Source organism: Quercus lobata, chromosome 2 (assembly GCF_001633185.2).
Source record: "Quercus lobata isolate SW786 chromosome 2, ValleyOak3.0 Primary Assembly, whole genome shotgun sequence".
Lineage (NCBI taxonomy): Eukaryota > Viridiplantae > Streptophyta > Magnoliopsida > Fagales > Fagaceae > Quercus > Quercus lobata.
This window is the reverse complement of record NC_044905.1, coordinates 19,648,738-19,665,230: the sequence shown is the minus strand read 5'-3', so window position 1 is coordinate 19,665,230 and position 16,493 is coordinate 19,648,738. Positions and strand designations below refer to the sequence as shown.

Here is a 16,493-nt window from a genome sequence, read left to right as displayed (position 1 = left end):
TACCACACAACCAACAACCCCAAAACACCTTTATACTAACATTGTGCCTAATATTTACCATAAAGACATCACTCCTATAGTTAAACCTCACTAATGAAGCTTCAAATTGGTGCTCATCCCAAATCACATCACCAACCATAAAATCCCCAAGAATCCCTATAATTAAAACACATCACCACTGCATTAAGCTCAATCCCACGATTATTGAGAGAGAGAAAGAGAGAGAGAGAGAGAGAGAGATAAATTAATATGAACAAATTGTTTGGCAAGGTATAATTATTAGCCATGCATTGCAAATCACTATAGCTTTCAAGAAGGGGGGTAAGAAGGCTAGCCATAAGCTAGTTGGTTGGAACAAGATTCGGACTCAGCTGAAAAATTTGTAGGTATTTCTAGAAGCATAGTAAAATGGTGTTCTCTCCTCTCACATTCATGATGGACCCTACCTTCTTATATTTATGATAAACCTTACCATGATTTTTAATGAGCCCATCGTGAATGTGAGAGGATAAAGTACCAGTTCATCGTGTTTTGAAAGTATCTAAGAATTACTTGTACTCAACTAGGCAAAGTTATTTAAACTTTGCAAATTTCGCTTTCCAAATACTTTGGCCGGGTGTAATTGTCCATATCAATTGATCTTAGTTTTGGGGTCAATTTGCCAATCGATTCTTCGAAATCAGGTGGGGAATGAAGAAACACACTAACTAATGTGAAACAAACACACAATTATCGCTCACTCCATGGGTTGGTGGTCGAATTAGTCAAAATGAGCTAAACTCTTGGGCTTTGTCTAGGCAGTATTGAGTCATTGGGGACCCTAATGAGCAACATATCTATGATGGTGACGAATAACAATCTAGTGGCAAGGATGGGTGGACAAGTGGTAATCTGCAACTTCATTAATGTGATGCGCATTGTTTAGATCAATCAGCACAACATAAATCTACGTGGTGGTTCTCGAGATCTGTAAGAGAGAATGGTATTTATGCCAGTACACGCAAGATCTCAATTTGAGAGAGAGAGAGAGAATGATAATGAGAACGAGAATGGAAAGAATAAAGCATATAGTAGAATAATTAAAGATTCTGTTGAATTTATTTTACCAAACGAGAATGCTTAATGTCAAATAAAAACTTGTTTTTTAAGATAAATTAAACCTACTACAAACCAATTAGCAAAACCATCTACAAGCCTTGGGCTGAGTTAGTACTTTTGAGGGGGGTGGTTTTTTGGACAACCTTAAGTATTTGATTTCAATATGAAAGGTAAGCAACAACAAATCTTAACATAAATTAACAATCTTATTGTCAATGAAGAAATGTGATGAAAATCCATCTAATGTAAGGCATGGTAAAATACCTCCCCAGGGAACTTAAAAGGGTAGTTATCCAATCTAAATATATACAACATTTTTTTAGCGAGTTTCAACTTATGATATCCACTTCTGATGATGAGTCTTTATCATCAAATCAAGACATCAATTGGTTGATTTTTGGTGCAGGCTGGATTAAACCCCAAATCTCTTATTCAATCATAAGATATTTTACTTGTTGAACTAACCGGAATCCACTAATATATACTACCTAATTAAATATGAGCAAGTACTATGTAGTAAATGATCATAATAGCAGAAGTTTATTACATGTTATTAGAGCGTTGAACCATAAAAACTAAATTTCATAAAATTAAATAATAATAAAAATAAAAATAAAAAAAGGAGGGGGAGTGGGGAATCACTCAATCAAGTCGAGAGAAGTAGCTTAAATGCCTAGCAATTCTTAATTTCCAATGCCCTAACCATTGTCAAAATACTCTCAGGGTGTTTGTAATGACAAGTGAGATTGATAAAATATCAAAATGTTGCAAAACCAATTTAGCAACTTCTTTCTTTTTTTATATGAATATGGTAAATAAAAAGGAAGTCTATAACAAGCATATATCAAATTATTATTCGAAATTTATTTTGTCAAAAGAACTTGAGAATAAAATATATTATCATCCATCCATTTCCCCCAAGTGTTGGGTTTGTAAATTCAGCAAAAAAAAAAAAGTGTTGGGTTTGTAATATATCTCTTATGAGTACCACCTAAATTATTATAATTATACGTACATCAAGTTTTCTATTAAAAAAAAAAAAGAAGGTTTAAAATGTACATTGAAAAGAGATTTTTTTTTTATGCCACTAATTTGGTAATATAAAGATGTCAATCACAATAGTAGCCTCCATCAAATTACCTTAATACCCCAATAGAAAACATAAAGATTAATTTTAATGGTGCAAAACTTCTCAACAGTAAAAGTAGGAGGTAAAACTTATAAAGAGCAAAAATGGATACCAAGAAAATTCTCATGATAGTTTCTATAAGTTTCACATTCTAATATGTTCATGTGTACGTTACATTATACATGCCATAAAAAGACAGGGCAAAACTCATTGTTAGCAACGAAGGTTATCTCATAATCTTTACAAAAAAAAGTTATCTTATAAATGTTTCTCAAAAAAAAGAAAAAAGTTATCTCATAAATGGGTTTCTTTTTTTGAGAATCTCTTAAATAGGTTTTAATTTTTCATATTAGGTTTTATATATTCATTATGACATTTCCTACTAAGTACAATGGTAATATATACCTATACATAGTAGCCACTTAAAATCATCATTTATTGAAATTGTTAAAAATATAGAAATTAATTTTGATAGAGCAAGATAAAAACAACTTTTAAACTTAAAAAATAGAAAGCCAAACTTTCGAAGAGCAACAACAAAATCTAAAAAAAATCTTCATTACAATTTTCTTAGTTTTCACTAAGTGGAATGCCCATTTACACATTATGAACTTAGTTGTCTCATTAGTAATACCATAAAAAAGACAAAGGGCAAAACTTATTATCAAGAGAAAAATGTTATTTTATAATAGGTTTCTTAGTTTGAATATTATGAGATGTTCATATATACATTTTGAGCATTCCTAACCACTACATATGTATTATTAACTATATATCAATCATTTAAAAGCTTCAATTAGTGAAATTCAAAAATAAAAAATCTGATGATCCCAATTGAGTAAGTCAATCTTGAATCAATTCTGGTCATTGGTACTCACCAAAATTTTAAACATTGCTTTCTCATATACCCTTGGTAATATAACTAATGATCTACTACCTATATGTATACTAGTCGTAAACTTGTTCGATGCATAGGATAAATATGAAATAATATTTTAAAGAAATAATGGTTTATTTTACTTTTTAGGATGAATATGTCAATTTTTTATTTGTAGTTTGGCCCTTTGATATGTTTGTTGTAGCATTTTCATATTAGATAATTAAAATAAATAAATATTGGCAACTTAAATGTAAAGATGAGGGAGTTAATATGGAAGATAAAAAATTAATAAAATGTTTAATCTCACATTAATAAGGAGAGAGACTCTTTTATTAGAATAATGACCCTAATTAATTATATTAATTTGAGTAATCAATTTGTGAGACCCATTGAGCTTATAAATAGACTAATTTAAACCTTTTTCCAAAATACAGCAACTACAAGCATTTTAATATGCTAAAAAAGTGTGATTCTTGTAAAAAATAAAGTGTTCTTTTTTGTGGAGTTTTGGACTTAAACACTTTATGCAAAGGTTGTTCGAGCTATACAACATTTGTTGGATTGTTGTATCCTGGGAGAAATAAGTCAAAGAAGTATTGTACCAGTTATAAACTCAACCAATCAAGAGCTTGAATCTTCTTAAAGAGAGCTAGTGTCGCGTCTCAATCCAAATTGTGTTGTGTAATTTTTTCCAAATAAATTTATTCATTTTTTAATACAATTTCTCTTCTACTATTTTTGTTTTTCTTGTATTTGAACCAACAATTTTTATAGTTGAGATATACATTTACATCATAAGAAAATTTTACCGATTCCAAGGGCGATGCTACACTTTGTTTAGGGGGTTAAAATGAACCCTTGACTTCAATTTTTTTTTTTTTTTTTTTTTTACATATATATAATTTTTTTTTTGTTAGTTTAATATTTTAATTTATTTTTAAAAATATTTGTGTACACCCTGACTTAAATCTTATACATCTTTATTATAAGTATTTTCGACTCTAAGAGTAAAAGTAAGTGTTTGTAAATTGTAAGTGTCACACTTTAATTATTATAAATTTATATTATATGTGTGTAAGTGTCTAATATTGACAGTGTGTATTTCTTTTTGTTATAATATTACTTGTGTGAATAGCGATGCGTGTAGATATTTGTGTATGTGTATAGTATAAATGTAATATAACTTTATATAATTTAATAATTAGGAAATGAGAGGGTTTGTTACATATGTGTATTTTGTTAACATGTTATAATAACTTTTTGTTATAAAGTCAAAAAATTCAAGAAAAAAAATTGTAAAGTTAGTGACTGTTCAAGCATTTAATTAGTTAAGTAGACGCATAGTGTATTATTTTATGTATGAATGAGCCAATGAGTTTTGTAGGGACACGGTTTACAGTCCAAGCCCAAAATGTGTGGGATCTTGGCCCAATGAGTCTAATACAATAAATTTATAGAGAGTGAGTTGAAAAATTAGGCCCTAATGAATTTGACAACAACTAGTATGGATTTGGAAGATGATCAAATAAAAATAAGGAAGGTAAAGCTGAACGACTTCACCGTCCGAGGAGGTCCAACTTATATAAATTGGTTACAATTGAATACAAGAACAATTTAGATTGCTACAGTATTCTCTCTCTCTCTATTTTCCAACCCCTTTCTCATGGAAGGTCATTCACATTATATATCTCCCTTTAGACCATCTTCATCCTACACTTGTTGATCATCTGAGCCCTTACTTGAGTGTCTGTCTTATCAGACACCCTCTTTGGTTTTCTGTAATTCATCCTACACTTGTTGATCATCTGAGCCCTTACTTGAGTGTCTGTCTTATCAGACACCCTCTTTGGTTTTCTGTAAGTTGTGGTAGCCAAGACAGTACTGTTCAGAGGTCTTCTCCAAATAAATGCGGTCAGAAAAGTACCTGCAGTGCATTTAATACGGTGGTGACAACTTTCCCTTAGATATTTTTGGGTTTCCTTCATTTTCGTATGTTCATGAGGCATGTTCCTATCATTGGAGCTTCTTAGAGGGTCACTCTAATTGCTGGAGTACATACTTGAGCTGCATTCATCATATCCGAGGAGGAGTTCCTCCTCAAATCATCTTTCATTCATTCTTTACTCATGAGACTTTAAATTAAAATTTATAATAACTATTTGTTCTTCCTCGGAGCATCTAATCTCCTCGAATAAAGCCCAAGACCCGATGCATAATTCTGGGCCCCTAACCCTACAAGTTTAGTTTATTCATTTAGTTTAAAATATTTTTATAAAAATAATAACAAATTAATAATAACAACTGCATAAAAATAAAAATGTTAGACAAACTTAATAAAATAAATTGGCTATATAACTACCCACATTGGCAATAAATATTAAATACTTATAATGAACTATCATGTAATAATTCGAAATTTGAAAACTTATAAAAGGAAATTGTAAAACTTTTTTTCTTTTTGATAACTTAATATATTTAAGTCCTCTTTTTATTAATTTTTTTTTTTTAAAAAAAAAATTAAGTTTCTTAATAACGCCCTAAACAAAATTTCTAGAGCCGTCGCTGACTGATTCAAGACATATATGAAGAATGTATGGTCTTTGCTCATATATCCTCAATGACTGAAATTAAAAAACCATCTCCATAGATATGATACGATACTTCTTCGAAAATGCATGCATTGTCTATAACATGAAATTCCATCTCCATAGATATGATACAATACTTCTTCGAAAATGCATGCATTGTTTATAACATGAAATTCACATTTGGCTAGAATAACATTTCTATAATTATTTAAGCTTAATTGATTATTTTGAAGTGGCTCCTTGCACTTTTTGACCCCTTTTTTAATAGTTGGAAAAAAATATTATAAAACAGAACATTAGGAGGTAGACAACTAATGTTATCAATGAGAGTAGCCTTAGTCTTTTATACTTTTAGTATAATTTGTATCGTTACATGTTCCTACAAGACTCAAATCAAATCACACAATTAGGGGGGTGTTTAGTACACCCCATTCAAACACACATTTTCAATTTTTAAACAACATTACACGAATTTTCATATATTTTTACTCACACGTATTTCCACACATGTTTTCAAACACATATACCAAACACCTCCTAAGTTTTTCCTTATGCGGGGCAAATTTGTGACCTTGAAATAAAATGCATAAGATGCGATCCATCTTTGAGCTAAAAAGCAACAATAGTATCCATTGATGAGTCTAGAATTTATTACTTGAAGCTATTACAATATGTTAGCCTAATTTAAGAATATGATAAATTTCAATTAGTTCAACTGGTAAAGTCTCTGATAGTTAAATAAGATATCTAGGATTCAATCCTCTCATATATCAAAAACCGATTGATATCTTAATCTGATAATAAAGAGCACAATTATCAAATGCGGACAGAACAATTAGCTTAAGCTATTATACCAATGGAGTTTAAAGAGTTATTGAGGCCACTCTACTCGTCAATTTTTTAAATTTCCTCACACCTCAATTCCAACCACAGATGACAGAACAACAATCAAATTAAGCTGATGTACTTTGAAGAGTTTCCTTTAAAAAATTAAAATCAGAAATTTAAACTGCTACACCCCAAGTTGTACAACAAAGAATTTTAAGATTTAAACTCTAATTTCACCTCTTCCACTTTCCCATAATTTCTGAGACACCACACAGTCCAATTAAACCATAAACAACAAATTAGAGTCTAATATAGCTGATATGTATTGAACCATAAATAGAAAATTATGAGGGCTCCTTATGAAGGCACCACCCAAGAAAATAACAAATTTATTCCCCTTTCTTTCAAAAGATTATGAGAAAAGAATGTAAAATAGCATTTCTAGAATAAAGACATGTGGGGCTCCAGAATGTGATAAAAAACACAGTCAGAGCCCCATCCCTTCAAATCTTTACAGTACCAACACAGGAAATGGCAAAGCAAACAAAAGTCAACATTAAACCCGGACTATGACACTTAATGGGATGAGCAAATACTACTTCCTCCAAGGGCCAATCATGGTGTTAATTAGATGTAAAATAAACAAAATTTCACCATGTTTAGTATATACACACGTTAAAATTACAAAACCATAGTGTGCCTATTTTGACCTTAACACATGCAAATGACCACCTTCGAGAAGGTCAGTCACTTATCTAACAAAACATAATGATCATTGTGCAAATGTGTGTAGTTTGTCTTCCAAGTAATTGAACATTAAAGCTCCTTTCATTCAAGTGTTTGGATCTTTATTACCTTTGTGTTTTCAATGTGGCTTAAAGTACATTTATTACATTATTAAAAGGCAACTAAGTAAGGGAAATGCTAACAAATGCCTTAAGGGGAATGGTTAACAATCCATTTAAAGAAAGTTTTTATGGGAAAAGGAAAAAAAATTAATGTTTTGATAGCTTTTTTCATTTCTCATAAAAGTGATGTCAAAACTTTCCTAAAATGGATTGTTAAACATTGCCCTAAGGGCACTCATTAGTATGACCCATTAAGTAAACATACATAACAAATTCTTAAGGAGCTCAAATGGACTGTCCCCTAAATTTATAACAACTGCTTCCAGTGATTGCAAGGTTGGATCATTGACATTTAGTTAAGCCTATGAAACTACAGGAAAAAGAGAAAAATAGCATGTTCTTTCTAATGAAAATGCTAAAAGCCCTTGCTATAAAACAAAAACCAAACCAAACCAAAACATCATACTGTGGTCAATTATTAAACACAGAAACATTACAGCAAACATATCAAGAGAAATATTCCTAGGCAGTCAACTCTAGAGAAGGGCAACTAAAAAGCAATTCCCAGCAAACATGAGGATCAAATGAAGAAAATATTGATGGTAAGTGTATTTAACAACTCCTAAGAATAATCACCACTAACAAGAAACATGCCCAAGCCCAACTCAAATAAATTTTGACAAAACGCAAAATTACATTTATATAGTTTTGAAACCATGAAAACTCAAACTTGTTCATCCTGAAATCCTAAAATTGAATTACATTCTTTTTCTAATAATGAGAGAAAAATGATAATAATAATAATAATAAAAAATAAAAAACCAAACTCACGTGCACCTCTCATGTGCTTCCACTAGCTCTAGAGTCTCTCTCTGTCTCTTGCACCCATTTGATCGTGAATATGGGTTTTGACAGATGGGCTAAAGCCAGAGGAGATGGACATGACCAAAAGAACACTCAAGAAAGCTATCCCATTGAAGGCTATACCAATCAATTGGTGGATTGACGGAGAGAGATCAATCGGTGGCAGTCCATATAATTGCAGCATCTGAAGGGTCTGAAGTCTGAACAGTTTGGATTGACAGAGAGAGAAGCTGTAGAGCTAGAGATAGAGTAACTCCCGAATCCAAGGAGAGGCTCAATAAATGTTAACAGGTGGGAATTTGAGCTGTAGCCCAAAAAAATAAAAAGAAGAAGAAGAAAAATAGGTTGGAGGAAAAAATTGATAACCTGGATGATAATGTGGGAAAAAATAGGTTGGAAAAAAATATTTGATGAGTTCTTTTATTCAATTATAGTTATAAACCAATAGTAAATAGTAGCCATTATTATGATTAATAAGTGACAACCGGCTTAGAGAATGTGTGAAGTCATGGGCACTATTGAATATTTTAATATTTATATATTAATATTGGTATAAAAAAAATGATGAAAAACAAAATAAGGAAAAGAATGATGACGTGATCGATGATGTGGCTTAACAAAAGCATAAAAACCTTAAATGTTACACTTCCATTTTTATATAGTATATAGATATAGATAGACATGTAAAGTTTTTGTAAGGTAGCACAATATAATCTTACAAACTATATCAATTTATATACAATTTTAACCACTAAACCATTAGCATAATAAACTATTTTGTAATCTTAGCATTTAACATAAATTCATAAACCACAAACTAACCAGCTCAGTTTTTCCCCACAAAACAAAAGCAACTAACCCCAGGTCCTGAAATTAAATGAACACAAAGAGTCGGACACTAAATTCAACAAACACCTTAAAGCTCAAAAGCCATATAGAAACTTCTCAACTACTACACAAATGAGAACATGATACTTTACCAATTAATTCCCAATCCAAAAGGCAACCCGACATTCAAAACGAACTCAACAATACAATTCAATCAAAAACTCTCCCACTAGACAACAACAATTTGAAACATGAGTTAGCTATAAATTATGATCAAAATCATTACTTTACCTCTGAAACCAATCAAATTACATCACAATCAGGATTATCTCAGCTCACCTTGATTCAAGGCATGTTCACAAAAAACTGTGACAACAACACCGAAACCTCTTAAAGAAAGAAAGGGGTAGGTGGAGAAATTGGGAAAAACCCACCCCCTAGAAAGCAGTTCTCATTGCCAATTTAGCATGAGAATAAATATTTTCTTTTTAAGTAATTTTATCAGCTTTCAGAATTTTATTCTCTTCATTGTCCTCATTCAGATTATTCTTTTTCTTAACAAAGTCAAATGAAGGATTATGTTTTTATTAACAACCCCTTTACTACCACTAACCTATTTGTTCATCTTTCTTTTTCTTATTTTCTTCTTATTTAACAGGAAAAATAAATGATGGAGGAAAAATCCAACTATGTAATAGTTGCAGACCGTTCACAATTAGGTCTCACAAGGAGGTGCCGCTAACTTGTGCCATGTTGTGTCCAGCTTGAAATTTGACACAAGCCAATTTTCATTCTCTTTTGGAAAGGGAACTCAAATTAGCGAACAGTAAAAAGGCAAGGAAAAAATTCTGTTCCGTCTCTCTTGTTTGGGTGTCATAGATTTACTTCATATCCAGCCACTAATGAACTAATCTACAAAACCAAAGCCCTAAACTTATAGTTTTGCTTAAAATCAAACAATTATGTAAAGAGGAAACTGCTGTGAAACCATTGAAAAAAATTGGTTTAAAAGACCTACAAGACCTCTAACGGTTGAAGGGCCAAAAGAAATCTTTGTCCCTTACCCTTACTCCCTCTTTCAATCAGCATCAAAATCTGACAGTGAACCTGATTCAAACAGCATGGTCTCTATGGTAAAATATGCATACCATATGATTATTCACTAACTGACAACAATCAGATATACATATGAAATGAAAAAAACAATAATAAATAAGTGAGAAACCCAACAATATAATAATAACACATAAGTTTGTTATTGGAGAAGCAGAAACCAAAAAACATAGCTTACCTTCCCATGTGAACAGCAGCAAGCATTTTTATGGTGTTCGCTCAGAGTCCCCACTGGATTTTCAAACAATAAGGAAGTTTCATCTACCCCCCAACCCTGGTTCTGAAACTTAAGAACAAAGGAGCTCCCAAAACATCTAGAGAAATTAAAGTAAACTGATATAATATTCAGATTTCTGAAAAATAAAGAAGAGGAACACTTCTAATATCTACGTTAGTCCTAAAACCAGATCCAAACCGAAAGAGAAACAACAAATACTCAATTCAAATGACCACTGCTGTTCACATGATTCAGTCTATGTCACAAAAAAAATACATGGAGTCCCCATCATGCATGAAACATAAAGGACTAAATTTAAGAATTTGTAAGACTTTTTTGATAACTACTAAATTTAAGAATTTGTATGACTTACATAGTAAGAAGGGATAGCAACTCAACCATCCCACAGGTTTTCACAAGCTGATCTTGAAGTAGTGTGTCTCAGATGAGCAAAATGGGTTCCAAACCACCCTGCTTCCCTAAAAAGGGCACAATAAGAGTCACTTTTTGCGAAGCAATTTCTTACACAAAGGCCCTAAATAATCCCTGAAAGCGAGAGTGGGTAGGAGTAATCGGTGATAGAAAGCAAAAGAAAAAAGTGACTTGAAGCAGGTAAAGAAAATCTAGTCCAAAATCTTGAGTGTCTGCAATCAGCACTGACTTTCTGCTGAAGAATCTGGCAATGACACTCTTACTCTTGTTTTGACCTCCCTTAAGCCTCTAGCCTGTCGTTTAGTATACTATGTTGTTTGACCTCTCTAAAAGCGTTTTATTACACCATAAACAAAGAGGCAAAAACTCTCTTTTTCTATATATAGTAGGATATCAAATCCTGGCCAAATTGACTACCAGGGGGGAAAAATCTCAGTCAAATATCTTCTGGTATTGTATCTTCCACTTATAAATTTTTCTTTCAAAATAAGAAAACTTTCCAGATCCCGTGATAATTACATCATTTTAACTTACAAACAAGTCATCACATCTGAGGATCACTTCCAAAGTCCACAAAAAAATTTCATATTTCTGTCCAAGTAATTCACAAGGCAAAATAAATTAGATAAGGCTTCTGTCCGATACCCTAGTACACTAAACGGATAAGAAAGTCAAACATGACAAATATGAGACTGACACATGGTCAATTTTAGACACGAGTTATATTCGTGTTTGGAACACTGTTACATTTGTGTCTAGAACACTGGAAGCAAGTCAAAAGCAAATAAATACTGTAGGAGCACATACATATTCCCTGACGGCAAATATTGTAAATGCCACAGGTCATACATCTAACTAAAGATTGGAGGATTCAATTGGAGGGGGATATTATCCCTAGTCTTATTACACTTGCAACAAATAATAAAAAAAAATTCTCTTGTGGCAACAGTAGCAACCAAAACCAAAAAACATACACAAGCTTGACCTACAGGAATACCATTTATGATCAACTAAATTTCAATTTCTAGTAGAATGCAATGGCAATGCCTGTAAAACATTAAGTATCATTGGTTAGCATCTCATAATATACAGCAACAACAACTTTCATTTTAGCTAAAGAAACTATAGCTTTCAAAGGTGTGAAAATGACACCCCCTAAATCTTAACATACAGAAGCTAAACTAATCCACATTGCAAAGAAACTCTGCTCTCAATTGATGAGAAAGAGAGAGAGAATAATATAACCTTCCACTGTGTTGAGATGTATGAGTATACAAAATACGTGTTGCAGGGTTATTATCTTCAAGATGAACGTTTGAAAGCAAATATAGCGAATACTGAGTAACCCCCTCACACTGCAAAAACCTTTCATGCAAATGAACAAGCCGGCTAACCTGTGTATGAGTAACAACAATATCAAAACTGATGTGGAGTGGTGACTGTATACCAAAAAGTAATTTTCTAACATATCTATCTGCTCATAGGTTCTAATTGAACTTCCATTCTTCCAGATTGTTGTGACTCTTTTTCTGCTAGAGTTCCATTTGGGCTTAAAAGATCATGAGAATCATCTTCATCATGGTTACCCAACACCCAATTGCTTCTTCCAAAAATTCTCTCCCTCCTCCGACGTTTTTCACGGAATTCCAGATACACGATTATCAATGCACCAACCAAGAACCAAGCCATTAAAGCCCAATTAAGTCCATGAACATTTTCACCACCATATCTTTCTCCTAAATGCTTCATTCCACTGATGAGTGCTGCAATACCGGCAACAATGGCAGATCTGCCCAAAATGACATGGCCATACTCCCAAAGAAGCCTTTGCGAGGTAACCTCCTCCCCATTATCTGGTTTTTTAGGCCTTAGGTACGCATTCACTGGTTGTACAAAAGCCAAAACAATTGCTGTAATTCCAAGCTTAACATGTAATGAACTAACATAGAATCCCCTAAGCTCAGCCACTGCAAAAAGAAGGCCAAGGAAGACAATTGCCAAACCCGAGTACTGCAAGTAAACATGAATCTGGTACCAACCATCACCCTTAACATGCTTTAGGTACCTAGCTGCCAATATTCCACCAGGAAGCAAAATGCCCCAAGCCAGAAACATCATAAACCCATGTACAGCCAATACCGGTCGTAAATCCTCTTCTGCCTCTGCAGAACCACGCATAAGCTGCACCCGAACAGGCCTGCTACTTGTGACAGAATGCATATTTCTCTCGCTTAGACTCCCATTTGACCATTTAGCACCCATTGCCCATATAACTTTAAGAGGTGTTGTGGGATCAATAATGTTATTACACTCCAACCTTTTATGACCATGACCACAAGACAGAGGTTTCAAGGGACGTGTGAATTCCAGAGTGATGATACCACCCTCTGACTTGCACCTCACGTATGTCAAATTCTCATGAGTCAGATGCACACTCACTGCTTCCTTTCCATCAATCCAATACGTGTTTACCCGCCCTACCCCGTCCTCATCCATCCAACCCACATAAGCATAGCTATTTATCATTCCAGTACCAAATCCAATTGCAAGATAACCACTTTTCTTCTCGCCACGAGCTGCAATTGATATTGATTCCTCCGACAAAGTCCAAAAGAATGTAACTTGCTGATCATCCAAAATAACACTATTATTATACATATCAGGTAGACCCCCATCAACCACCTCCACTCTCCACCCCATTTTCTGTTGATACAAAGACTGATAGTAAACTTCATCAGGCGTATTCCTATCCGGCGACCACACTAACTCCATTGGACTCGCTTGAACTCCCTCAGCACTCGCCCCCCCTACATAAATCGTCTCATTCAAACCCCTCAATGTAGCATTCCCACCAATTGAATCCGAAGTAATATAAAAAGAAACATCATGTCCAGCTTGAATTGAAAACTTAACCTGCACCCCACGCTCAACTCTCAACACCGGAGCCTCCTTCTTGTTAATGTAAAACACTTTAGCCGGGTTAGGAGGGTTCGGGTAATGCAATGCAGGACCGGACGCAACCACCAGCGGAGCATTAGCATCCGCAATAATTATGTCCTGATCTTCCTTATCCTCTGAATTCAAAGGACCCAAACAATCATCAACTGGGTCTGATACATTAAGCACAAAATGCCCATAAAACCCACCATGATTTTGAGGAAGATAGTAAGGTCTCAAAGTATCAGGTGGTCTTATAGGCCCAACAGCCCAAATCACCGTTAAATTCTCTGTATGATTCACCGGCAAATCATACTTGTCATCAACCGAATTTAACGGTCTCCGATACCGAATAAACGAGACCCCATCAATTCTACGCCCATAAACCAACTTGGTATTGTTGACGAGGCCAACCGGGTCGGATCCTTCGTAAATGGTGTCGGGGCAAACGCCTTGTACGACACCGTCTTTGTTGGTCACGCACTCGCTGTAGTTCGTGATGTAATAGTCGTCCACAAACGGCGTGCCGTCTTCTCTGAAACCCGCCACCGCCACGTCGGATTTGATCATGGACTGCGAGGTCGAGTTCGGGTTGGCCCACCCGAAAGCCATGTAGTCCGTGATCCCGGTCGCCGCTTCCAACCCGATATCGATGGAGTCCACGTCAGCATTCAAAGTCCACCGAATCCTGTACCTCTCACTCAACACCTTGCAATTCTCGAACATGGTCGGCTCGGTATGGTTGCGAGAAGTCGGGTTCGAGTCGGGCGACGACCCGGCAGGAGGGACTTCGAGGACGACGTGGCCGAAATCGGAGGCGGTGGGGAGGTCCCAAACGGAGAGGACTTGGATCCGATCCCAGGTGACGTTGCTTCTCAAATGCACGACGAAGGTGGCGTTGGTGTAGGTGTCGTTTAGGGTTTGGTCCGAAACGACGAAGCCCTTGGTGGTGAGGTTTGCGAAGTCGGGCGCGACGGAGCCCCACCAGTGGACGTCGGATCCGGGTAGCATGTCGAATTGGGAGATCCGGAAAGAGCAATCGTCGAGGATAGTTAGGGCGCCGCGGAGCTGGTGCTGGACCATTTTGAACTCGGATCGGAGGCCCACGAGGGGGCTGGTTTTGGAGCAGGTGGGATTCGGATCCGCATGGCAGAGAAGGAAGAGAAATAGAAAGAGAAACCCGAGGAAGATGGGTTTCTGAGGCATGAGATCCCGGATCTGGTACTGGGTATGATCCGAATTTCGAATCAAATAGTTGAGAGGGAATGATATGATTACCCCGGTGGGTTGATGAAGGAGAACTGAGGTGTCGCCGTCGATGAGAAATGAGTACGAGGAAGTTGGCGAACTCTGCGTTTTGCGTGGGATGGGGTGGGGTGGGTTGGTTCTATTTGCTTTTTCTTTTAATTGTTAAGCGAAGAAGCCACGTTGTTCTTGGGGTTGGCTTTGGAAGCAAAAGACAATTTCATTTGGAATTGGGAAGAGACATGGAAGCTGTCCAACATTATGCCTTCTTTTTTTTCTTTTTCTTTTTTTAATTTTTCTCCTCCTATGAAGAAACAGTTTGTTTTCTTCTAGTCTAGGTTCTTACGAGGGAGATTTGGATATTAATATTATAAAATTAAAATCGAGTAATGTTGGGTTAAAGTATATTGCAAATTTTATTACATATATAATTGGATTATATGTATTAATGTTTCACTAATTATAGAAAGAAAAAAATTCTAAAAAAATTGAGGCTAAAATGCAAAAGCCACTAAACATTTATTTATTAGGTATTGAAATAACCCATCACATAAGCAATAAGAGTTCTTCAATTAATTAGTCAAAAAAAAAAAAAAGAGTTCTTCAATTAACGCAATAAAATTTCACAATGGTCTTACAACAAGCAAAATTATTAGTCTTCCGTGGGTCAAAATAAAACCTCCCATAATTACACTAAAACCTCCCATAATTCAAAACTTAATTGTGAAAATATTATAATATTTTGTTACTCAAATTTTTTAGGTGGGGTGTCATTTTCTATACGATTTTTGTGAAATGATTGCATTTGAATGATTGCATCCTCATTTATGGGATTCTCAACAAAAGTAATGATAAGATATCTCATTATGTAATCTTGGGAATTTTTAAATAATTATAAATATATTATTTAGATCATCAAATATATCGATATTAATGTGAAAATTTAGAAGGAAAAAAAGAACTAAAATCTTTCAAGCAATATATTTAGTTTACCTATTGATGCATTACGAATATTAAAAATCACTAAACCAATAAAATAATCATATATTAGTCACCATGAAAAATATCGGCCAATATTTCAAATATTAATGAAATTTTATATTAAAATCCCATTTTTCTATGTTTCATCGCAACCTTGAATGAGTTGAAAATAATCTTCTAACTTCTCTTATTTAGCTTACTGTGGGATAGAATTATTTTTTCTGATGCTATCAATCACTAGAAAATACTAAAAAATATCTTTACACAAGTTTTTCCTTTGAAACAAACAAAAACATTTTGTTTCATTATATTTGTATAAAATTACTCCAATTTGACCAAAATTTAATACTCTTATTATAATTAATATAACCATTTGCTCCGCCAAATTATATTATTATTATAATTGACAATATAATTATTGTAAGGACATGATTCGTAACGAACCGCAACGGTGTTGGGCTCGCTCGTAAAAAGGCCCAAACAATATGATTTGTAGAGCGTGGGT

At 34.2% G+C, this 16,493-nt stretch overlaps 1 protein-coding gene across 1 annotated transcript; it reads right to left on the bottom strand.

Annotated features, from left to right (window-relative positions):
* Nucleotides 1-11,677: 11,677 nt before the first annotated feature.
* Nucleotides 11,678-15,287, bottom strand: LOC115974877 (cytochrome b561, DM13 and DOMON domain-containing protein At5g54830). Its single transcript, XM_031095422.1, has one exon. The coding sequence runs from the start codon at nucleotides 14,966-14,968 to the stop codon at nucleotides 12,296-12,298; it is 2,673 nt and encodes an 890-aa protein (XP_030951282.1). The 5' UTR covers nucleotides 14,969-15,287; the 3' UTR covers nucleotides 11,678-12,295.
* Between the last annotated feature and the right edge of the window lie 1,206 nt (nucleotides 15,288-16,493).

Excerpts from the sequence above, each read along its gene's own strand:
- LOC115974877 (XM_031095422.1), bottom strand. The coding sequence starts at position 14,968 with ATGCCTCAGAAACCCATCTTCCTCGGGTTTCTCTTTCTATTTCTCTTC.